The sequence below is a fragment of the Pelobates fuscus genome, chromosome 1 (genome assembly GCF_036172605.1).
Source record: "Pelobates fuscus isolate aPelFus1 chromosome 1, aPelFus1.pri, whole genome shotgun sequence".
NCBI lineage: Eukaryota > Metazoa > Chordata > Amphibia > Anura > Pelobatidae > Pelobates > Pelobates fuscus.
In genome coordinates, this window is record NC_086317.1 from 273,380,478 (window position 1) to 273,405,186 (window position 24,709).

General features: G+C 41.7%; 1 protein-coding gene across 1 annotated transcript in view; it reads right to left on the minus strand.

Annotated features, from left to right (window-relative positions):
- The window catches only part of GALNT17 (polypeptide N-acetylgalactosaminyltransferase 17), a 690,917-nt gene that overhangs the window by 364,204 nt on the left and 302,004 nt on the right, over positions 1–24,709 (minus strand). Inside the window, exon 4 of the mRNA XM_063457373.1 lies at positions 6,289–6,463. Within this exon, the coding sequence (XP_063313443.1) occupies positions 6,289–6,463 (175 nt within the window). The remainder of the gene's footprint in view (positions 1–6,288; positions 6,464–24,709) is intronic.

The window sequence follows — 24,709 nt, forward strand, 5'->3', positions numbered from 1 at the left end:
CTCCCTCTCTCTTTTTACCCCCCCTACTCCCCTCTCTCTTTTTACCCCCCCTACTCCCCTCTCTCTTTTAACCCCCCTCCCTCTCTCTTTTAGCCCCCCTCCCTCTCTCTTTTAACCCCCCTCTCTCTTTTAACCTCCCCTCTCTCTTTTAACAACCCCCTCTCTGTTTTAACCCCCCCTCTCTCTTTTAACCCCCCTCTCTCTTTTAACCCCCTCTCTCTTTTAACCCCCCCTCCCTCTTTTAAACCCCCCTCCCTCTCTCTTTTAAACCATCTCTTTTAACAACCCCCCTCTCTCTTTTAACCCCCCCTCTCTCTTTTAATCCCCCCCTCCCTCTCTCTTTTACCTCCTCCCTCTCTCTTTTAACTCCCCCCCTCCCCTCCCTCAACTCCCCCCCTCCCCTCCCTCAACTCCCCCCCTCCCCTCCCTCTCTCCCTCCCTGTCTCTTTTTACCCCCTCCCCGTAGCGTGGCCGAGCTGCTCTGCGTCCGCGGTGCCGGCCGGAGTGATAGGAAGGTGCACACACACTGAGTGTGCACCTTCCTGTCAGTCCGGCCGGGTACAGGAAACAGAAACTCCTGTTCCGCGCGGAACAGGAGTTTCTGTTTCCTGTACCCGGCCGGACTGACAGGAAGGTGCACACTCAGTATGTGTGCACCTTCCTATCACTCCGGCCGGCACCGCGGACGCAGAGCAGCTCGGCCACGCTACGGGGAGGGGAGGTGAGAAGCTGCGGCCGCCTGAGCGCTCTTAAGAGAGCGCTAAGGCGGCTGCAGCATTTAAAGGGGCGGCCGGGCCCCCTGATGGCGGGCCCCCCTCCCGGCCGGGCCCTCGGACCATGTCCGAAGTGCCCGACCGGTCAGTCCACCCCTGTTTATCACTGACTGGGCCGTGTACTGTGTATAGTTTATCTATATCTAATATGGTTTTGTTAAGCTGTGGTGATTCCCTTCTCCTTACCTGAAGACTTTAATAGATCTGCATGAGTATTCCCAGTTGGTATTTGACATTTTTAACAAGGGTGCTTCTTCATCTTTCTGTCCTGTCATTAAATCAGCCTAACAGTTTGTATGTGGGTAATTGTATTAATTTTATCAAAGCCCAGAACAGAGTTCTATGCATATCTATCTACATATGGTCCTAAATAGACATGTGCACCAGTGAAATTTTTGTTTCATAGAAAATGATTTCTTACTAAATAAAAATGTAATTTGTCAATCCCGAATTTCATCCACAAACCATTAGTTTTCAAACCAAATTTGTAAAAAAAATTATATCGTTGCCCGATTGCCTAATAGCCATTCAAAGATTTTTTGTTTTTGCCAACTATTACAGGAGATTTATCAAAGGTTTTTTTTTTCTGTGAGAGCCCCCGTCAACAATATCACACACAAGGGGGCTAGCAGTACAATATGGTCTAAGTAGGCTAGAGAAGCATTTGAACTTCTCAAAGTTTGCCTCTGCTGACATATTAGGATATCCAGACACCAGCAAACCTTTCATACTGGAGGTTGATGCCTCCGAAACTGGGGTAGGGGCTGTTCTCTCTCAGATGGAAAGTCAGGATACCCCTTTGCATCTGTGTGGGTACTTCTCTAGAAAGTTGTCTCCAGCTGAGCATAATTATGATAATGTAACAGTGGCGACATCTTTTAGAGATTACAAGCACCCCATTTTGATCATTACTGACCATAAGAATTTGGCTTATATAGGGAATGCTAAACGACTATCTTCTAGACAGGCTAGATGGTCTTTGTTCCTTTTCTTGCTTTATCTTTCTGATAACTTACAGACCTGGTCCAAAAAACGTGAAGGCAAATGCCTTGTCTAGACAGTTCGATACAGAATCAGTACAGGGACAAGAGACATCCCCTATTATTCCCCCTGAGTGTATCATCGCTTCCACTGTTCTTTCCTTATCCTCTCCTCTAATTGACGCCATCATGGAGGCTCAGTCTCAGGCACCATGCAATAAACCACGCTATCATGAGATCTTTTTGGTGGGATTCCCTCAGGAAAGATGTTAAAGAATATGTGCAGGACTGTTTCATATGTGCAGTTTCCAAAGTACCTCATAAGCTTCCGTGTGGATTGTTACATCCACTTCCCGTACCTAGTGTTCTGTAGTCCCATTTGTCCATGGATTTCATCGTGGAACTTCCTAGTTCTAATGGCTATACCACCATCCCTATGGTGGTTGACTGCTTTTCCAAGCTGGTTCATTTTGTTCCTCTCAAACAATTGCCTTCCTCTCAAGACCTGGTTCTTATTTTTATACATGAAATTGTCCATTTGCATGGCATCCCTCACAATATTGTCTCTCACAGAGGTTCTCAGTTTGTGTCTCGATTTTGGAGGGCTTTCAATAAACAGTTGGGCATTGAATTGTTCCTCTTATCATCCCCAAACTAATGGCATGGCTGAGAGGGCTGACCAGTCTTTAGAATTATATTTGCGTTGTTTTGTTAATAGCACTCAAGATCATGGGCATCCACAGGGGAGGGGCAAGGGGAGGTACTTAACCCCTCCACCCCCTGAATTTTTCAGCTTGTGCAACTATTTTTCCTTTCAGTGTGAGAATACATTAGGTGGTACTGTGAATGGTGAAAGGCAGGGATAGGAAGCTACAGCTTATCCCTGCTTCTCTCTCCTGACTGCATCTGCAGCGGAGCAGCACAGAGTGCAGCCACCAACTCCCAGCCTGCAAATCAGGTAAGTGTGGGATGGGGACATTAGCAATGAGAAAGGGCTGCTGCTCGAAACTTTGCTTGTGGTAGCACCTGGGTATGCACACCTATACTGGATATGCAAGACTCGTGTTTGTTTTTTGGTTGTATATACACTGTTGAGACTTTAGTATTTGCAGCACAGGTCTAATTTTTTCTTTGTTTATATTTTGAATTTTGTAGCCATTTTTTGCCTCTATCTCACCCTACATATAGTGATCAGGTAAGTGAGGCATGGAGAGGGCAGCATATAGATCAGGTAAGTGAGGAATGGGGGGGAGACAGCCTACAGGAATGTTAAGTAGAAGGAGCAGAAATGAGCAGAAAAGTTCTGCAAGGGGCAGGAGGGGTCAGCAAGGAATAGGAAGGGGTAGGCAAGGTTTGCAAGGAGCAGGAGGGTAAAGTAGAAGGAGCAGAAATGAGCATGAAGGGTCAGCAAGAAGCAGGAGGGGTCAGCAAGAAGCAGGAGGGGTCAGCAAGAAGCAGAAGGGGCAGCAAGAAGCAGGAAGGGGTAGGAAGGATCTGCAAAGAGCAGGAGGGGTCAGCAATGAGTAGGAAGAGGCAGCAAGGAGCAGGAAGGGGCATAAAGAATCAGAAGGAGCACAAAGGTAAAGTAGGAGAAGGTACAGAAAGGGTCTACAAGGAACAGAAAGGGTCTACATGGAACAGAAAAAGTCAGCAAGAAGCAGGAAGGGTCTGCAATGAGCAGAAAGGGGTAGGAAGGGACAGAAGGAGCACAACGGTAAAGGAGCAGAAAGAATCATAAGATGCACAGGTTTAGTAGGAGAAGGAGCAAAAAAGAACAGCAAGGAGCAGGAAGGTAAATTAAGAGAAGGAGCAGAAAGGAGAAGGAACAGAAATTAGTAAGAAGGGACAGAAGGATCACAAAGGTAAAGTAAGAGAAGGAACAGAAAGGATTTAAAAGGAGAAGAAAGGGCAGCGAGGAGCAGAAAGGGATCAGAAAGAGAAAGGAGCAGAAGGGCACAAAATAAGCAGAAAGTAGCAGAAAGGTAAAGGAGCAGTAGGAGCCAAGGAGGAGAGAAGACAGTGTCAGAAGAAAAAGAAGACTGTGTCAAATTAAGGAGAAGAAAATGAGATTGGAGCAGGAAGGACAAGTGACGTGATCCCTCCACTTCATTCTGGACACCACATCATAAAGTTTTGCTACCTGGGCCTGGCAGGGAAACTTTGGACCTTCTTATCTCCCCAGGTAAAAAAAATATCAGTGTTAATGTGTTCACTTTTATTTGCTGAGTGTCAGGAAACACAGAGAGCCGTCGCTGATTGACTAGAGCGGTCAGCTGGCACTCTAAGCCAACCAGTAGCTCCCTATTCATAAAAATGTAAAACATTTTTATGAATCGGGAACTAGCGATTGGCTTAGAGTGTCAGCTAACCACTCTATTCAATCAGCGGCACCCATGCCTGACGTTCCGTTTCAGAAGCCGAATACCACTGAGCGACCTGGAGATCTGGAGCTGGAGGAAGTCTTTGGGGTTTAACTATTTGAGAGCGGTTTCACCCCTTAAAGAAAAGGGCACTCCCAGGGGCCTCCTGGCATCATAGCATTTTCATTTAGATGAAGTTGTTATGATGACCCGAATGTTCCTTTAATTTGATTAAAGGAACATTATAGTGTCAGGAAAACAAACATATATTCCTGACACCATAGTTGTGAAAACATGGATGTCATTACAATTATGCCCCCCACCCCAACCCGGAAAACTTCCTGCGGATGCCCATGCTCAAGATAATTGGTCCGAATTAGTACCCTGGCCTGAGTTTGCTATGACTCTTCGGGTCATAGTCTTTTCTTTGTTACTAAAGGTCGTCAATCGTCATCCTACTGTGCTGCCAGCTGTTTTTCACTGACACAGCTATCCCTGCTTTGGATGATCACCTTGCTTCTATTCGTGATATGTGGACCAAGGTTCATTCCGCTCTCAAAACTGCGGCTGATCGTTTTAAATTTCATGCTAATAAACGGCGGTGTGCCAACCCTGTTTACCAGGTGGGTGAGAGGGTGTGGTTATCATCACGCAATGTCAAACATAAAGTTCCTAGCATGAAGTTTGCTCCAAGATTCCTTGGCCCATTTCGTGTTCTTCATAAAATGAACCCTGTTTTGTATTCTCTTTCCCTGACTCCTTGTGGATTCCTAATACCTTTCATGTTTCTTTACGCAAACCGCTTGTTTGCAATAGATATACTGTCCCAAGTATTCCCCCTCCTCCATTGGTTGTTTCTGGTCAGGAGGAGTATGAGGTTTCCTCCATAATTGATTCCAGATTTTCTTGTGGCTCTTTGCAGTATTTAGTTAATTGGAAAGGGTATGAGCCTGCCGAACGTTCTTGGGTTCCGGCATCCGACATTCATGCTGGCCGCATGATTCGTTCTTTCCACGCCAAGTTTCCTCTCAAGCCCGATCCTACCTGCCCGGTGGCCAGTCTTCAGGTGGGGGGGTAATGTAACATATTGCTCCTCACCTTGCGGTATCTGCACACAGCGGCCGTGCGTCTGCATAACTGACTCTTGCAACATGATGATGGATGACAGCCGCTGCAGATCCACACCCAATTATAGCCCCACATCTGCCCATGTCGATAACGATGTTGGTGTGCGTGTGACGTCACCCGAGAGATGTGCGTGCACATTCTGGGGTCAAAGGCCGATTTCGTCCAATCAAAGTTGTTAAGGGCTTATTTAAACATAATTCTTCTTTTCCTCATTGTCCTGTCGTGGTTTTCCTTAGTGGCTGTCTGAGAGTGTGTTCCTGAGCGTTTATTTCTTGTTATTGACTTTGGCTTCGTTTGACTTCCCTGTTTTCTGGTATCCCTGACTTCCTTATCGTGTCCCATCCTGTGTCCCCCGTCCTCGGCAAGTATCCTCACTATTCTTTGGTACGTTAAGTCCGGCCATTCTAAGGCCAGGTAATACGTTACCTTTTAGTCCTAGGTGTGACAGAATCCTACGTACTGGATCAATTAGTAATCCTGACAGCGCTGCCGGCTGCCTCCTTGGGGTTTTTTTCGGGCATGCGCAGTGTTATTTTTATGTGCTGTGTGGGTTAATTTCCCTGCAGCACAGAGTCTATTAAAATAACAAAATGAAAAGGTAATGCATTCAGCATCTGCCCTTTTGTTTTATTAATATTTTGTTTGTAGGGCTTCCGTTTACGTTTTAGTAAACGAATATGAAAAAACCTGAATTTTCGGACGAAATTGTATTAGTAAAAAAACGAAAGCACATGTCTAGTTCTAAAACCATAAGTGGTCTTGGTGGGTTGAGTAACCTTTTAAACTTATTATATGACACAAGGCAGTATCTTGGTTTGATTAATGTATTTTAGGATTAGTTTAAAACATATTTATAATGCCATTAATTTACAGTTCATAAAATTATGTATATGCTTGTGTTAATTAAATTAAAACCAGTTAATTTAAGTAATAACTAATTGATAGAGCATTACATGCATTTTAAAAATCCAAAAAACTGAAATTATACTATAATGCATCCGGTTTAATGCGGATAATGTTTACAGATAAATGTTTCTGTTTACCTACCAGCCAGCTGTAAATTCTACATGTGCATCAAAAAAGCCAGTGATTTCCCCAGTGGCAACTTTCCAACCTTCTATTCGAGCACGAATCAAACCTTCTCGCTTATGGTTTCGGACCACTTTAACCAATCCGGGATATCGCTTGTGGACATATTCTTCCAAAGGCCCCTTTAGTTCTTCTGTAAAGAACAGAGAAATAACTATTTCAGTACAGCAGGATTTTCATGATAGTCATCTAATTTATGAAAGAATAATTAATGTTAGCTACTACTTCCTACTTAGTAACATACAGTAGCACAAAATGTATTGTTATCTGCTTTATTATGCATTATTTAAGCATAAATAAGCAGTCACTACTAAGCTGTCTGCGAAAAAAAACCACCAGAGGCTGAGTATTTTGGGTGTCCTGAAAAGTAATGTTAACATTTAATTTTTGCTTCAAAAAGCCCATATAACACATTATTAAATGAAAAAAAAAACATTTTTTCAAAGTTTTGGTAGCACAGAAATACCCATTAAATACAAATATTTACAAATAATGAAGTAACAGGTAAGAGAACAGTATTGTAAGTTTTCTGAATATGTAACTTTTTCCTCACATAGTCTATAATATAAAATTCTCTCACATATACATTATCCCATATGCATCCAGTTGTCGATGCATATATATTATATTAGTGATCTGTGTCCAGATGGAGGTGCAGACCTGCACTGAGAGCTATGCAGACCCTGCCCATTGAGATTTATAGATCCCAACAGTCAGCTCTGTAATTGTAGCACTGGCTATGCTGTAGAGACACGAGTTGCAAAACAAAATGTAATGTTCACATGAAAACATATCCTCGGTATTATCTATACATGATTCCAGTAGTGAGGGGTTAATGGACGCAACAGGTTAAATTAATTAGTTGACTGGTGTTTAATAATACGGGAGTAGTCATGCAACTGCCCAGAAATTATTCCATGTAGGATGGGAGATATTAATATCTATCTATCTATCTATCTATCTATCTATCTATCTATCTATCTATCTATCTATCTATCTATCTATCTATCTATCTATCTATCTATCTATATATATATATATATATACATATAAACATTGATTATATTGGTATAATGCACCTGTAAAGGGGCAGGATATATTAGGCAGCAAGTGAACAGTCAGTTCTTGCATTTCATGTGTTTGAAGCATGAAAACTTGGCAAGTGAAAAGATCTGAGTGACTTTGATAAGGTACAAATAGTGATGGCTAGACAACTGGGTCAGAGCATATTCAGAACGGCAATGCTTGTAAGGTGTCCCCAGTATGCAGTTGTTCTTATCTACCAGAAGTGATGCACAGAAGGTGCAAAAAAGGTGATCCGGCATCAGGGTCATCTGATCCAATCACACAGAAGTGCTTTTGTAGCTCAAATTGTGGAAAATATTATAGAAAAGTATCAGAACACACAATTAATTACAGTTTGCTGCATGTGAGGCTGCGTAGCCGCAGACCAGTCAGAGTGCCAATGAAAGAGTCCTCCACTGAAAGTGCCTTCAATGGGGGCGTGAGATTTAGATCAGGTGGATGGCCGAGTGCATGTGCATCTTTTACATGGGGAAGAGAGGGCAGCAGGATGTAGGAAGAAGGAAGGTGGGTGAAGACAGTGTTTGCTGCGGGCAATGTTCTGCGGGTAAACCTTGGGTCCTGGAATTAATGTGGATATGTGGATTTAAATAATGTACCTCCTACCTAGAGATTGTTGCATAAAACACACTCCTTCATAGCAAATAATAAAATAACAAAATAGAAATTTATATATTCACCTCTTAGATACAATAGCTGATGAAAATGGGGGTGGGGGAGCAGAACTAACTAATTACTAGGAATATAAAATGGGCAATAACTGGAACTGATCGGTGTGCTCTTCTTCTGAACTAGCAAGCATAAAATCATAGAAAGATTGAAATTAATGGACTTTTCCAAATAATCTACATAGCTATAAAGTTAATTTAATCTTGTCCAGGCATACATTAGTCAACCATTAAATATTTTATTAAGAAGGTAATAAATCAACAACATGAAAAAATACATAATATATATACAGTACATGTTGGAGCTGTAAAAGAACATGTGCAAATGTGTACTAATAAAATATTTATATATTGAGTCCATATTAGCTATTGCCAGAAAAAAAATCTATGAAAATTTTAATATGTGCTGAATATTCCTACTACATTAAATACTTATTACAATGCAAGTGATGTTAGCCTACTCTATGTAACGCATACATCACTTTCTAAACAGAATAAAACCACGTTTAACAAGAAGCTTAATTCCAAACAATTAAAATATGTTGAAACATCCTTACAGTTCTGTAAGCACTTTAGAAGCTTTAACATTGATAAACAAATCCAAAGAGTTACTGGCACAGTTATGACTAATGATCAAAGGACATAATTTGATCTCTATTCCTGACTGACTCTCTATTGGCAACTGAGTGCTGTACTGCTTTCTGCTTTTTTTGTGGTGTGTTGCCAGCATCCAGCAACTTTAACTGGAGTGTAAAAAATATGTATTTAAATTACAATATGACAAATGAATGGCTACTTTTCCATCAATTATAATATTGTGTTTCAGACATTTTCTAAGTGGCTTTGATTTATTTAGTTATGTTTATCATCTCCACATCTATCGATCTATATATTTTTCTATCTATATGAAAATGCAACATAATGACTTCAGTGTGGTCTCCAGTTTGGTAATATTCTTTAGTTTGTGTTCTGCAACCGCCTTCTTCAAATCCAACCAGAGATTTGCTATGGGGTGCAAGTCACATGACTGTGATGGCCACTGTAGAATTTTTACAGGACTTCTTCTGCAACCAAGCCTTAGTGTAATTTGAGGTGTGCTTGGGATCGTTGTCTTGTTGGAAAGTCCAAAGATGTCCATGACATTTTCTTGTATATTTCAATTAATCCATCTTGCCTTTCACACGCTATAGATTTCCAGTGCCAGAGGATGCAAAGCAGCCCAAGAGCATCACCGAGCCACCACCATGCTTACCTGTAGGCAGAGTGCTTTCAGGGCCGGCCTTAGGGGTGTGCGAGCTGTGCGGCCGCACAGGGCGCCATGGTGCATGGGGCGCCCTGCGGCCGCATAGCTCACACGGCATGTCTGTTAGCCGCAATGCTAACAAGGCATTTGCCTTGGGCGGCATTTTCCAGGGGGCGGCAAAAAAAGCCGCCCCCAAATGCCCAAGGCAAATGTCTTGTTAGCCTTGCGGCTAACAGACATGCCGGGCGGTCGGGCGGCGCTGGCGGGCGGCTGGCGAGGGAGCACTTCCTCTGAGCTGTATGCTCAGCTCCCTCGCGCGCCGCAGAGTGAGGCTGGGAGCCGGAATATGACGTCATATTCTGGCTCCCAGCCTCACTCTGCGGCGCGCGAGGGAGCTGAGCAAACAGCTCAGAGGAAGTGCTCCCTCGCCAGCCGCCCACCAGCGCCGCCCGCCCAGCCCAGCAGCCACTGGACCACCAGGGAGGAAGAGACCCCCCCCAGCATTCCCAAAGGTAAGGAGGCTGGGGGGGTGTCTAAATAAATTTAAAAAAATGTGTTAATGTGGGTGAGTGTGTGTGTGTGTGTGTGTATGTTAGTGTGTGTCTGTGTCTGTTAGTGTGTGTCTGTGAGTGTGTTTGTCTGTTAGTGAGTGTGTGTCTGACTGTGTGTGGCTGTCTGCCTGTGCGTGTGTGACTGTTTGCCTATGTTTGTGTGTGTGTGTGTGTGACTGTCTGCGCGTGTGTGTGTGTGACTGTCTGCGCGTGTTTGTGTGTGACTGTCTGCGAGTGTTTGTGTGTGACTGTCTGCGTGTGTGTGTGTGTGACTGTCTGCCAGTGTGTGTGTGTGTGTGTGTGTGACTGTGTGTGTGTGGCTGTCTGACAGTGTGTGTTTGACTGTTTGTCTGTGTGTGTGTGACTGTGTGTGTGTGTGTGTGTGTGGCTGTTTGCCTCTGTGTGTTTGGCTGCCTGCCTGTGTGTTTGTGTGTGGCTGTGTGTGTGGCTGTCTGCCTGTGTGTGTGTGTGGCTGTCTGCCTATGTGTGACTGTCTGGGCAGACTAGATGGGCCGAATGGATCTGCCGTCACATTCTATGTCTGTGTGTGTGTTTGTGTGTGGCTGTCTGTGTATGACTGCCTGAGTGTGTTTGTGTGTGTGTGTATGGCTGTCTGCCTGCCTGTGTGTGTGTGACAGGGTGTGTGGGAAGGGGTAAGGAGTGGGGGTGGGGGCGCTGTGAAGATTTTTTGCACAGGGCGCACAAATGCCTAAGGCCGGCCCTGAGTGCTTTTTTCAGTATATGCTTCATTCTTTTTCCTCCGGACATACTGCTAATCCACTGGGCCAAAAAGTTCCAGTTTAGTATCACCGCATCACAGAACAGAGTTCTGTTATGAAAACCTTCTGCGTTTACTGTGCTCATTGAAACCTCAGTGCCTGTTGCCACCACGTCTTGCTGCATGTATTTTGTAGTCACACAAGGGTTTTTCAAAACATGTATTCTCAGAAATCTAGTTCAAGCTATTGACAGCTTCCTTTTTCTGCCCTGTCCATGTAGTATAGCCACTGTCCCTTCAACTTTAAACATGCAAACTATGCTTCCAATGGTATCTCACATTCAGTGCTTTCTCTATGTTTTTGTATCCTTGTTTGTGAAGGATGATGATCTCTTCTCTTAACTTTTTGGACCATTCTTTTGACTTAAGCATATTTCTAACATGCAGTCAAATGCGACACTCAACAAAACCATAGCCAGTTCAGGTATTTCAAGTGTTCCAGTTCAAGCTCACCTGGTGCAACTAATAAAGCCCTTGATTAGTTGCATCAAGTGTGCTTGGGACAAAACCTGTTTTGCATATTTGTGCTGTCGTGAGGGATTCTGTTCAGGGAGTTGAATCATTTTGAGACTGCAGAAGTCATTATAAGTTGCATTTTCAGTTGAACTTGGGAAAACCACTTGAAGGATTCATTGTGTTGAGCAATTTCACTGCTTTTGCTTGATATGTTCATTGCAAAAAGATGAAAGTCTGTAAAATTTGACAATAAACCTAATTTTCAATGGGAGTTGAGTAATTTTAATTACAACTGTAAATCTTGGGACAAATATTTGAAGTCATTTATACACCAAATACAAGACATACAACAACTAATCAAAACTTTCCAATCCAATTTCCAGTTGTTGGACACAGCTTAAATACTAGCCTATTTGCAATTACAATTAAACCAAATTGAATGTTCACTAAGCATAGGTAACTGGACTTCTGTGCTGGCTGCTCTTAGAAATACTTTTTTGGCATGTATATGGTATGTATATTTTTTCAGTTGTATGATCGTTGAAAATATTTTTTATTCTGAAATAAAAGGGATCCCCATCCTTCTGATTCCTAGAGGATATTGTGATCTCTTTTTTGTCAATCTTTCTTTTATTGAGACACATGTTAAATGGGATACAGAATAGAATGAAGGGGATGTACGTTTTTCATACAGTTTGGGAGCATGCTAACATAACACAACCTCTCCTATGAGTGTCTGCCTCCTTTTATATTATTGTAACTGTCTACAATTTTATTAACAAGTTTAGCGTACTAACAGGACAGTAGTTAAACACAAGTGGATCTTCAAGTGGGTTATAGCATTTAAGTAACATGAGAAGCAATGCACGTTTTTTATATAAGTGTGGCCGGATCGTAGCTTATCAGCCCCCCCTTTTGTTATACTGTAAGGGGCTATCGGTCGTGTGGGCGTTATGTGTGTGGCATAACTTGGTGAGCGAACTATGCGTAGGATAGAGCTGGTCGCTCTTAAGGTTACAGGAGTGTGGTTTGTGTGTAGTGAGCCATACTTAAGGGTAGTTTAGTAGCGTAGAGTATGATACAGTCGAGTATGGGCTTGGTATAGTATATGAAAAAAAAATGTACCGGCATTGTATGACTGTGGTGGCTGGAGATCAGGTGTATGGCTCGTTGGGGGCCTATGTGGCTGAGTGCGAGTAGGTAGGCTCGTGTTGTTCCCCTAACCATGGGGGAAGCGGGGGGGGGTAAAACATGACCACCCTGGTATGAGGCTGGCCTAGGTAGGCAGTTCGAACAGAAGTAATAACTCTTAACAGAAGTGTTGGGGCTAAGGTAGTGCGGGTGCGGCGGCCTTTGGTTGTTTGTGTGGGCCTTGTCTGGCAGTCTTTCAAGTCCCATTCCGTGGTTCCTGTCTGCATCTCGGGGTGAAGGGGACTACCGTCGCCGGGTCCCAAGTGTGGGTGTTTGCTGGGTCGTCAGGTGGTGCGGTTAGTCCCAGTGTCCTGAAGAGAGCTGGGGCTTCTTCTGTCGAAGATAAGGTGTGTGTGTTCCCGTTGTGGAGCACTCTGAGTAGTCTTGGTGACGCCCATTGGTACGCTATTCCGTCATTTCTGAGTCGGCTTGTCACTGGGGTCATTGTGCGCCTCCACTGTAGGGTGTGCCGTGATAAATCTTGATAAAATGACAGGTCTGAGCCCTCGAACTGGTAGGGCGTGCGGTCTCGTAATGCCGCTAGGAGTGTCCGCTTGTCTTGAGCGGATGTGCAGTGGATAAGGATGTCGCTGACAGCCTGCGATGGGGCCCTGGATGATTTGGGTAGGCGGAATATATTGTCAATTGTTACTTTTTTGGCTTGTGTTGGTGATACTAGTGAAGTCACCAGGCGCCTCAGATAGTGGGCAATTCCTCCTTTGAGATGGTCTCGGGCACCCCCCTGATCTTCAGGTTGTTTTGTCTGGAGTGATCATCCAGCATAGTAAGCTGTAGGGAAAGTGTTTGTTGGGCTTTCTGCACTTCTTGGAGCGATTCGCCCATAGTGGACACCGTTTGTTTTACGTCCATGATGTCGTCTTCTGTGTCGCGGACTCTGTCTGTCACCATCTGCAGATCTGTCTGTAGCACAGCTATATCTGCTGTCCAGGTCTGTCTGAAGTCCGCTAGTAGTGCCTTAATGTCTTCCTTGGTGGCTAAGTTGGAGAGGTCTGGGTAAGGTGGGGCTGCTTGTGCACAGTTCCGTTGTTCAAGTTGAGGCTGTGTTTCCTCCTGTGTGGGACTTTGGGGAGTGTTGGTGGCTGTACCTGCTTCTGGCGTAGCCATCTTACTTTGGGCCTGCTTCTGAAGCATGGAGCCGATGTCCCTGGAGTCTCCTGGTGTCCCCTGTGGGGGTCTTTGTGATCTCCTTCCCATTTCAGGCAAGTACCCCGGCGTGATGGTTGTGGCTGACTTTGTCTGAGCGTCCAGGAACTGGAACGGGTGCTGCCACTCCTCGAGGTTGAGGCCCTGGGGTAGGTGGTAGGCCGCAAGCCTCTTTTTCCGCCGTTGCAGCCCGGGTTGCAGGAAAAACGGCATGTACCGGCTCCTTGGGTCATGCTGGTGCCTGTCTGCCGGTCGGATGGTCGGGTCTGCCCCCGATTTTAAGTGGATTGTGCCGTTTTTCTCGGGAGCCGCGAGTAATGGCGTCCGCTCCGACCCGCGGTTAAGCCCCGCCCCGATAAGATCGATATTGTGATCTCTTGCACAATTGTATGTATTTATTTTTTTCTCTCTGTGCACACTAATCACTGATACCATCACTTGGCCTTTGATTCATCTTAGTAAATAGATCAAGAATTATTTATGTTAATTCAGGTTATTTGTTAACTTGTATGCAGTCTAGTATATTCAAGAAAACATTTAGTTTGTTGTCAAATAGTGCATATACTGAATTTGTTCCCAATTACAGCATCTGCTCTGATTCAAAAAATAATTGCATAATTTGCAATCATAAATATAGTATTATTATAGATCACTTCTTCATGTATCATGTAAGGGATATTAAGATTTCAGTGGTTTTAAGGTATTGGCTGGCATCATCACATTCTGACATAATGCAGTCCCATTGATAGTGGCAGCTCTTGTGTTCTAAATGAATTGCAATGTGAGGTCTAAAATTAGACATGATCATTTTTGCTTTTACAAATGTCCCTTTTTTTAAGGGAAATTGGATGCAAGTTTAGCTACAACTCACTTCAATGTTTTCAAGGAAGTCCTGAAAAGCCCATGGGCAATGAGAGCGCTGCACAGGAAATATCGATAGACAGATGGATGGATAGATAGATATAATTTAGTTGGTAAACCTTTCAAATATATAAAAAAATGTTTTCTCTGCCCACCCTCTCCCTCCTCTCCTAGCTGTAAATACACTTCCCACCCACTGGTGTACATACAGAGGTCGCAGGGGTCGCAGCTGCATCCGGGCCCGGCACTCCAGGGGGCCCGGCCGCCCTGCAGACCCTTGCGACTGGGTGCCCGCAATCGTCATTTGCGGCCCCTGCCTGCACGGCAAACCGCCTGGTCCCCATGTTAAGGTGCCCATCGGGTGGCCCATGCTGTCAGGGCCACCCGATGGAGATGGATTGTCAGGGGGTCCGGTCAGCGCTGGGCGCTTCAACAGCGCGACCGGGCCCCCTGTGATGAGATTACGAGCTAGGAGGAAGTGACTGCATGTCACTCCTCCCAGCGAATACACAGAGCCCGCGTGGGAGGAAGAAGAGGGAGTCAGAGTGGGAACTCTGACTCCCACCAGCCTGAGCCACCACTGGACCCCAGAGAAAGTCACCCTCATGCATCTAAAAGGTAGGAAACAGTAGGGTGACTTAAATATTGTGTGTGTGTTTGTTTGCATGTATGTGTCTGTGTCTATCTGTATGTATGTGTGCCTGTCCGTATGTATGTCTTGTGTGTGTGTGTATGTGCATCTATATGTGTCTTTGTATGTATGTCTTGTGTGTGTCTGTGTGTATGTGTGTCTTGTGTGTGTGTCTATCTGTATGTATGTATGTTTGTATGCCTATCTATTTTTATGTATGTATCTTTGTATGTGTGTCGGTGTGTGTGTGTGTGTCTGTATTTGTGTGTGTCTGTATGTGTGTGTGTGTGTTTGTGTGTGTGTGTGTGTGTGTGTCTGTATGTGTCTGTGTCTGTATGTGTGTGTGTGTCTGTATGTGTCTGTATGTGTGTGTGCCTGTCTGTCTGTATGTGTGTGTGCCTGAATGTGTGTGTGACTGTCTGTCTGTATGTGTGTGCCTGTCTGTCTGTATATTTGTGTGCCTGTCTGTCTGTTTGTATGTATGTGTGTGTGCCTGTATGTTTTTATGTATGTATGTCTCTTTGTATGTATGTGTGCCTGTCTGTTTGTATGTATGTGTCTCTCTATGTGTGTGTGTGTGTGTGTCTGTCGGGAGGGAAAAGGGAGGGGGGGGGCATTGATCAGTTTTGCACCAGAGCTCCAAGGGTTATGTGTACGACACTGTTACCACCCACCAGTCCTTGCTTGCACCCACCCTGGCTCCTACTAAATTTATAGGAAGCTCCTTTTAGCTGTTTGAGAGTCTCACTCAATTACCTCCTCATTTCCCTTACATATTAGCAATAGCTGCAACTCTCCGTTAACTTCCTTTGGCCACCTCTTTCAAATGCCTCTGGCTATTTAACTAAGCACTTTGTATAAAAAAACCTTCAATGGCTAGATCTCAGCACACAGGCCGGGCCCTCTTACCTTTTGAGTTGGTGTGTGTATATTGTACGTTCTCCCCTAATTTTACAGCACTACGGAATATGTTGGTTCTTTATAAATGCCAGTAATAAATAAATAAAAATACTACTTAGGTTTTCAACACCCGTTTTTAATTCTTTTGATCTGTTTCTAATTTATAATTCAGTTGAAAGTAAGAATGTGCGAATGGGCTTGCCATTGCAATGGTTGAGATTTTTAAGCAGAATTATAACTGTGGTAAATAGAAATGTACTTAAATATAAATGAGTTTCACAGAAAACCTTGCAACATTTTCCAGATGGAAAAAAAACTATGCAATTTTCAATTGGATTAAATATTTTCATATGATGGATAATCAACCATTTATTGAATTTTACATAATTAATACTGTGCCGTGCAAGAGATTTTATCATTCATGAGATTAAATTGGTGTTCCTCTTTTTATAGTATTAAAAACATGCACGGCTTTTCTTTATATTAATAGTACTTGACTTCTTGTGTGACTTAGCTCAAAAGATTCTTAGATATGTATGGGACTATGAAATTAAAACCACTTATTAACATAAAATTGAAATATTGCGTGTTAATGTTAATAACACGATCAAAATAGATTATTTTAGCCTGAATTTTGTAAATTAGATATTGCTTTATTTCAACTCCGTGTTTAGTAAATAAACCTAATTATATTTTAAAGAGCTTGTACGCAATGTTTTTATAAAATTATAACTATATTTTGAATTATGATCTGACCAAGCAGCAATGGGTGCATAATGCCTTATATTCCTTGATGTAAAGAAATAGTCTTTTGCACAGCAAGAAAATTAGGTCTGTCCTTTTTTTTTTTTTTTGTCTGAAAAAAAGAAATTTTGTTTGAACACACTGAGTTTTGTCCATGTGGTGTTTCAATTTGGCCAAACTTGTCCATGTCATTGTTCCAGGAAAAATTATTCAGATGATCTAAAATGGTGTGAAAATGTACTGCAAAAACGGCTAAATTATTGCCTAATGGCTATGTGGTATCAGGCATTTTTGAAAGTCCAATTGTAAGTTGCCATAACTATGTTAGTATACCTGTAATATATATATATATATATTCATTGATTTGTTCAAGCATGGATTAAAACTAATTTGATTCAGACAAACCGGTCAAAAAAAGTTTTGCACAAGTCTATAAAACTAAAGAAAAAGAAGAGGAGAACATTTTAAAATGTTTTAAATATAAAATTTTGCCATTTTAAAATGTTGATATTTAGTAGCGACAAGTATTTTCCCCTGTTTGAAATTGTTCAAATGTATTGCCAGAGGGGGAGCAGAGCATGGTGACTGGAGCGGACGGTCTCACACTTCATGATCTCCAGCAATGTTTGCTGCTTAAAACCGATTTTACCGCCAATTTACAGCCCACAACTGGGTGGAAATAGAGGCCAGACCGATATGGATCGTAAGACTAAAAAACATAAGTCTGATAAACTCTGGTCAGGTATGAACATCATAGATTTGTTCCAACAGGTGCAAGGTGCGGCTGGGCAACTGATGGCCGACTATCTGGATAAATAGTCGGACTCCCCAGAGGAATAATTCTCTTATAATGTGGCTGCACAGGTTCCAACACCACCGGTCCCACAGAGTCAAGATTCTCAACCTGTCACAACGGCGGCCTTAAAGGGGTTGCTTGCGAAACTGCACAAGAATATCCAGGCCGATGTGGCCTCACTCTGCACAGACTAAAGACCAAGGGCAAGCCAAGTCCAAAGGATAGCTGCTCTGAAGAACTCGGTGCACAGCTTACAGCAGCAGCAAACCCTGACCGAACAGTGGTTCGCAAGCTAAGAAGAGGTTAGTCAGTGCAAGAAACATCCTAACGCTAAGGGTGTAGTGGAGAGCTGATATTCCACAGCTAATCTCCACTTAAGATCACAGTGAGGCTCAGGAACAAGTATTATAAATCCATAGAGTAGTAATTCCAGCAGGCAAAATAATCCAACAATATCCCAACAGCAATCCCAATGACTGGACGACACACAGCATCAGGAGTAGAACTGACGTTTATTCCCACAGCTTCCTTTTAAGGCATTCTCCCATGCAAGGGAGGGATTTGCAATCATTAAGACATTAACCAATACAGCAATAGTTAACTCCCACACATCTCCTCCCCTCAGAGTGACTCATAATCCCCTTAACTGTAATGTACAGTTACCCCAAACCTGTATGTATGCTAAAATAAGCAGATAGCCTAATATTTAGGGTACCGCCTGGTAGCCCTAATCTGGGTGACTAACATATCTAAAATTCACCTAGATCGGACCAGGGGTTCGAGAGTTAGGTGGAGGGTGACGTTTGACCGACCGCACACGAGGTGGTATCTGAAAAAGGTTCCATGCGTTTCGGCACTGCGGTCGGTCTCCGTTCGGCAGTTAAATTGCATGAAAATCCTTGCCATCCATACCTATTAATACCTTTGCCTTGATTCCCTTGTTCGGTACTTTGTTTTAACCGAACGGGGGGCTGTCTAGTCCCTCCGTTCGGGAGTTATGGCACTCTGGAGGTCTCAGCGGTGTTCGGTTGTTTGAGTGTCCGATTTGAGTTCCAGACACTCGACGACCAAACACCGCTGAGATTTCTGTGCGTAAGATGGCCGCCACGCGTGGTTCGTATACCGAACAGCGGCCACCCAGGCACTTAACCCACATCAATTAACCTGCGGTTTTGAGAAGTGTGAACGCCTAACGAGGCGCACACTTCTCACTGGGGTGGTCTGGGGGTTCGGTAGTTTCATTCGCATGAAAACTACCAAACCCTCATACGAAAATACATACAGTTTTACAATACATAGCGATACAATTAAACGAATGCAGTTTTAACATGAATTATACAGGACAGGCTGAATACAATCCGCTACAAAGGGGTATAATAGAGGAGTGAGACGACAGTTGGTGGCACTGCTCTAAGCAAAGCAGGCCAAGAATATCATGCTGGATGGAATGTTCCGTATCCCTAAACCGAGGAAAGCCCACCAAGAGACCTGGTGTTACGCTTCAAGAGCATTAAAGATAGGTCTGCGGTAAAAGCTTCCCTTATGCATTTGAGAATATGGCAATTACCTTTTATGCAGATATATCAGGAAGTACATTGACATGGAGACGATAATTTCAACCTTTCACCTCCCTTCTCCTAGATCGTAGCATTCGCTAGAGCTTGCATTCTCTCTGGACTCTGGTGATCATTCATGGCAGCTCCCCCTACCTGATTCAAGATATGACTAGTGGAACTGCCCTCCTGGAGACCCTCAGCCTCCCACGAGATGGACATTACATCCAATGGAAGGGGATCTGCAGGTTGGAGACAGCTAAGTGTGGGAGGTTTCACTCATGAATCCATCAATAACCAGAGGATATGGAGACTATATAAACAGACACGAGGGTGAGTACAGCTATTGTTATTTTGTATTTGATTGTGTTTTTATTGTTATGGTCCCTAAGGAAGTCGATTTGTTAGAAACATGTAGGGCCGAACCCTTTTTAAATATATTTTAAGATTTTAATAAATTAGCACATCTTAATTTTCTGTGTTTGAGTGAAGTGTATTTTGGCTCCAAACCGGGAGCTGGACGGTGGAGATAAATAGACCCCATCTATATCGAGGGGAGGCAAATAATTCCACGTATTTTGTGAGTGATACATCTATTCTAATGTCTTAAATCACCTAAAATCAGTGCTACGGAAGGATAATGAAGACTTGCAGAATGGAAAATAATTACTATTTACATCTAAATATATGCATACCCTCAAAGCGGAAGCAGGGCCGTGACTTGAATTGCCAGTGACCATCTGAGGAAAGACGAGACAGGGGGGATATGATAGAAACATTTAAATACATAAAGAGAATCAACGCAGTAAAGGAGGAGACTATACTTAAAACTACCACAACAAGAGGACATAGTCTTAAATTAGAGGGACAAAGGTTTAAAAATAATATCAGGAAGTATTACTTTACTGAGAGGGTAGTGGATGCATGGAATAGCCTTCCATCTGAAATGGTAGAGGTTAACACATAGAAGGAGTTTAAGCATGCATGGGATAGGCATAAGGCTATCCTAACTATAAGATAAGGCCAGAGACTAATGAAAGTATTTAGAAAATTGGGCAGACTAGATGAGCCGAATGGTTCTTATCTGCCGTCACATGCTATGTTTCTATGTTTCTATGTAATAAAGTCGACAAAATATACTGTCAGAAAAAACACATGTTATCCTTATGCAAGCATGTTACAAATACATAGTAAATCTTCCTATTAAATTCAGAATTGTCTGTATTGTGGACATTTCTTTTAGTTTAGAAAATAAATGTTAGAAAGCTTTTTCCTACGTACTTTTAGACAATATCTATTTCCCTCTAGTGCTATATCCATCTAGTTAGAAGCATGCAGGGAGAATCCAATTTAGAAGCAGCGGTTGCACACGTAGGATGAATATTATTGTTATAACAGCAATTTTCCATGTGTATGTGTGCTGCAAGAGTCACTGGTTGGCAGAGGATACAGTTGCCCTTGAGGTTTCTGTTCCTTATCTAACTGAATGTTCTCTGGTAGTATGCAGTGCATTGTACAATAACTTATAGACAATAGGCTTAGAATAAACTCTACAGATGGAGAAAGACATAATAAAGAAACTGTAATGAAATAATTTGCTTGATTTATGGTTGCCTTATATTACCTTGCCATTAGCAAGTAATATGTCGTTACCTTGCCGAGAACACTGAATTGATCATGCAAGTTTGCATAAGCTATAAAATATTTTGTTCTTTTAAAAATCTCTCTTCCTTAAAATAAAAAGCACCGTACAAAATATTCAGAAAGAATTTCTATAGAAATTTGTATAGAAAAGAAAGAGAATATGAATGCAACAAACATCAAAATATGCAAGCATTGTTGACTTCCCTTATGGCAAAAGATAAATGGATAATTGTGTTTTATGGTGAGTGACTGGATCGTTTACTGGGGCACATTGTTATTGGGGGTTTTAATGGATTCTAATAATCTGTTAGTAGAAAATTCTATGAACAGATTAGTAATTTAAAATCAGATTATTTTTTACACAATCTGATGTATAACAAAAATATCCATTTAAATATATTTAAATGTTTTATTGTTGTTTATTGTTGTGTGATACATCTATAACACAAGATGTTATTAGTAGTTTGCTGTGGAGCTTTATGGCATGCTCTTTAAATGCAAGAATATGTAATTAAAATTAATAAACATTAGTATTAGTATTATTAGGAATAAAATAAAATCTTCAACCGGTTGTCCATGCCTCCAACCATCTTGGGTTAGATGGGATAGTCAAACTCCAAGGAATTGTTTTCATGAAGTACAGAGCATTCACACTTTGCCAAGTGCTTTCATTGCCCTGAGCTTATGGGCTACGCATTTCAGAAACTGCATATGGGTTCGGTTGCTCTAAATGGGTCTAGCAAGTGCAGTTTCAAGTCAGCCGGGTGTGCATTCATTTTTGAGATTAGCATTATTAAAATTATTATCTCCCCTCCTTTGTATCCACTATCTAATATTCCCTGACTGTTAAGTACACTATTGACATTGACAATGACATTATCTTCGGCATTGCACTACTGCCCCTGCAGTAAACAACTTATTGAAAGTTGTTACCTGGGCCTAGCTGAAGTGCCTGGTTCAACCACTAAGTAGCCAAGAAAATGGCATTGTGACATACATAAAGAAAGCACTCAGGTTAAATATATTTTTTTACATTAGGATGTTCATTTATTAGTTTATATTACTGAGCCCTCCTCGTTTAAAAAAATAATGACGGAACATAACCTTTATTATCTTTATTCCGCAACTGCTCCACCTCCAACAAGGTCATCAATTTTCACGTAATTTCCTTATCCAGAGCAACTGATAGAGGTGTACTGACTGAAGCCAGTGCTTCTCTATGAGACACACTGGATGCATTTGTGGTGCATCATAATGCCAAACATGAAAACTTGTAAAAATCAAAGGTAAGGAAGCGCCTCTTGTGATTATCTGTCTGGCAGCAACTAGTGGCGTGGATTAAGCAACATGTAAAAGTAAAAAAAAAAATGTAAACAAATATAAACAAGCAGTTTTTACATTGTCCCAGAAAGTGGACCTCTATACACCAAAACTACTACATTAAGATGTAGAGGTTTTTCTTCTAGAAACCAAAATGTGTTTTTGCTGGTGATGAACTGCCTGACTAGTGAAGTATGAGGTTATACAGGATGTTTATCACTGGAAATAGAAAACCATATGTACTATATTTTTGTGAAAAAAACACATTTAACTGGAAAATATATCATTTAAAAAAACAAATATTTTTAAATAAAAATTCTAGTTATGTTCATTACAGGAGATGAAGGTAATAGATTTTCTTGTTTTTTTCACAAATCCATAACAACCTGCTGTACTGCAAAGTGCATGTTTTACTAAAAAAAAAAAAAAAGCACAGCAGAGGATAGAGTTAATCAAGGTTTTCATTTCACGACATGTGTTTTCATTATTAAGTCTCTGAAGGATTGTCCTACTTTACAGAGGAAAAATGAGTTAACCTCCTACCCTTCACAATATTGCAGTAGCGAGGTGGGGAAGCAAAACACTGCTGTTGTTCATTACGTTATCAAGATAATTAGTTTAATGTTTTGTTTTTTTTCCAGAAATTTAAACAATCGTTTTTTTTTTTACAATTCCAGAAAATATTGCACATTCTCAATTGTCAATTAGTAAGCAATAAAATGTGGCAGGTTACACATTCAGCAAATAGAGATAAACAACTGCCTGGGATTTAAATGGAGCTGTAGTGTTAATGCAAATTGTTGATTAATGTGTGAAGAATAAATGTAATGTTAAAAAGTCACCTTGGCATTTAATTTACAGGACATAAAGTATAAACATTAACTACTGTTTGCTATGAATTGTGAGATTCTAATAATTCATGACTGGTTTATCATTAGCAATTATATCTCTCATGACTGAAAACAATATTCTAAACTACCTTTTTACTTCTTGTTGTGTAGTAATTACTAAATCACATTTTTGTATTAGAATATAAAAGCTCAAAATGTATTAGAAAAAAATAGTCACGCTAAAAATAAAAATGCAGCTTTGTGGATTTAATTAGAGATTCTTGAATGATATAATCAACTGTACTGGGTAGATGATGAGCTTAATGCTTGCCCGTCTGTCTATATGTTTCAATTTGTGTGTTTATGTGTGTGTGTCTCTTTTTCTATATGTGAGAGATTGCATTATTTTAAATGTGCTCACAACCCATTTATGGATATCTATATAAATACATTTTGCTTGATTTTTATGGAGTTTATCACTTTGTTATCCACCATGACCTAAATTATTGTAGCATGTAACACAATAAGAACACTTTATTTACAGAATAATTTTGTTTTTTTAATTACTTTTTTCTCTTGAGGCATTCTGAAAGATTTTAAATTCATTAGGAAGCACAAGAAAAAGCACTTACCAACATAAAAGTATGAAAAAATATAAGCAAGACATGTTGCACTGCTGTTCATGATGTTGTACCTCATGAACCATCGCCAAGCTCGCTTCCTAGCTGGAACCGGGAAACCTGAAGCACTGCTGCCCCAGCAGCCGCAGCTTGACTGGGTTGCTTCTGGAGCTTTTCTGTCACAGTTCTCATGGGGAAGCAGTGTTGGTTAAGTTGGGAACAGGGTCTTCGGACCATAATCAGTAGGCAGGAGGCCAGCCTCCACAGTCCTCCAGGAGCTTGTGGCAAGGGAGCGTTTGCCACATAGGGCTTTCATTTCACAGCAAATATTTATATATTAAATATAATTTAATATGAAAAAAATCTAAAACTGTGTTATTTTCTGCGTGGCAATTTAACTGTGAATGTCATAAAATGGTTTGCTTTTACTGCAACAAAATACACATATTTGTATGCTGTGATGTCCCATTAGTACAACAATGCTCCCCTATGGAAATGTTCTGTTGTATTATGGAAAATTACAGGGTCAAATCTAGGGATTTCCCTTTTCAGTTTTTACACCTGGAAATGTGACTAATTATCTGGGCCTTTGTTGCATTTGAGACAGTATGGCAGTCCGGGTAATCACATTTTCATCATTTTCAAAAGTAAGAAACCCAGAGTATTCTAAATGTATATTTTGAGATGTTTGGTCTAGCCACTTTATCACAAATGCAGGCCCCATTTAGTGGTGATACCTTTATTTGTGGAGTTTTTCACACTCAAATTCCATTATCACAGGACATTTCATAACCCTGATTTGTGTCAGTGTAATAGAGCCTTAATATATTTACTTAGCAGTGTCTCACCAACAGTTACCCTACTTTTATTGGTATTTATATAGTGTGAGCTTATTCCACAGCGCTTTACAATAAGAGGGGGATTTACCAAATGAGACAATAAAAAAAAATGTAACAGGAACAAAAGGTAGTTGAGGACCCTGCTCAAACGAGCTTACAGTCTAGAGGAGGTGGGGTATAAAAACACAATAGGAAGGGTACTGAGGGAGACAGCAAATCAACATGGTGGGAAAGTAGCAGAACTGGAGGTGAGAGTGGAGTGTGGCCCTTTAGGAGCAAGAGGAAGGTTTGAGAGATAGAAGTTACTCCTGGAGGCTGTAAGCATTCCTAAAAAGATGGGTTTTGAAGGACTTCTTAAAGGATTAAAGACATGGGGAGAGTCTGACAGGGGTAGGCAGGATGTTCCAAAAGAAAGGAGCCACATGTGAGAAGTCTTGCAGGCATGAATTTGCAGTAAGGGTGCAAGCAGCAGACAGGAGAAGGTCACCAGTAGAGCGGAGAGACCAG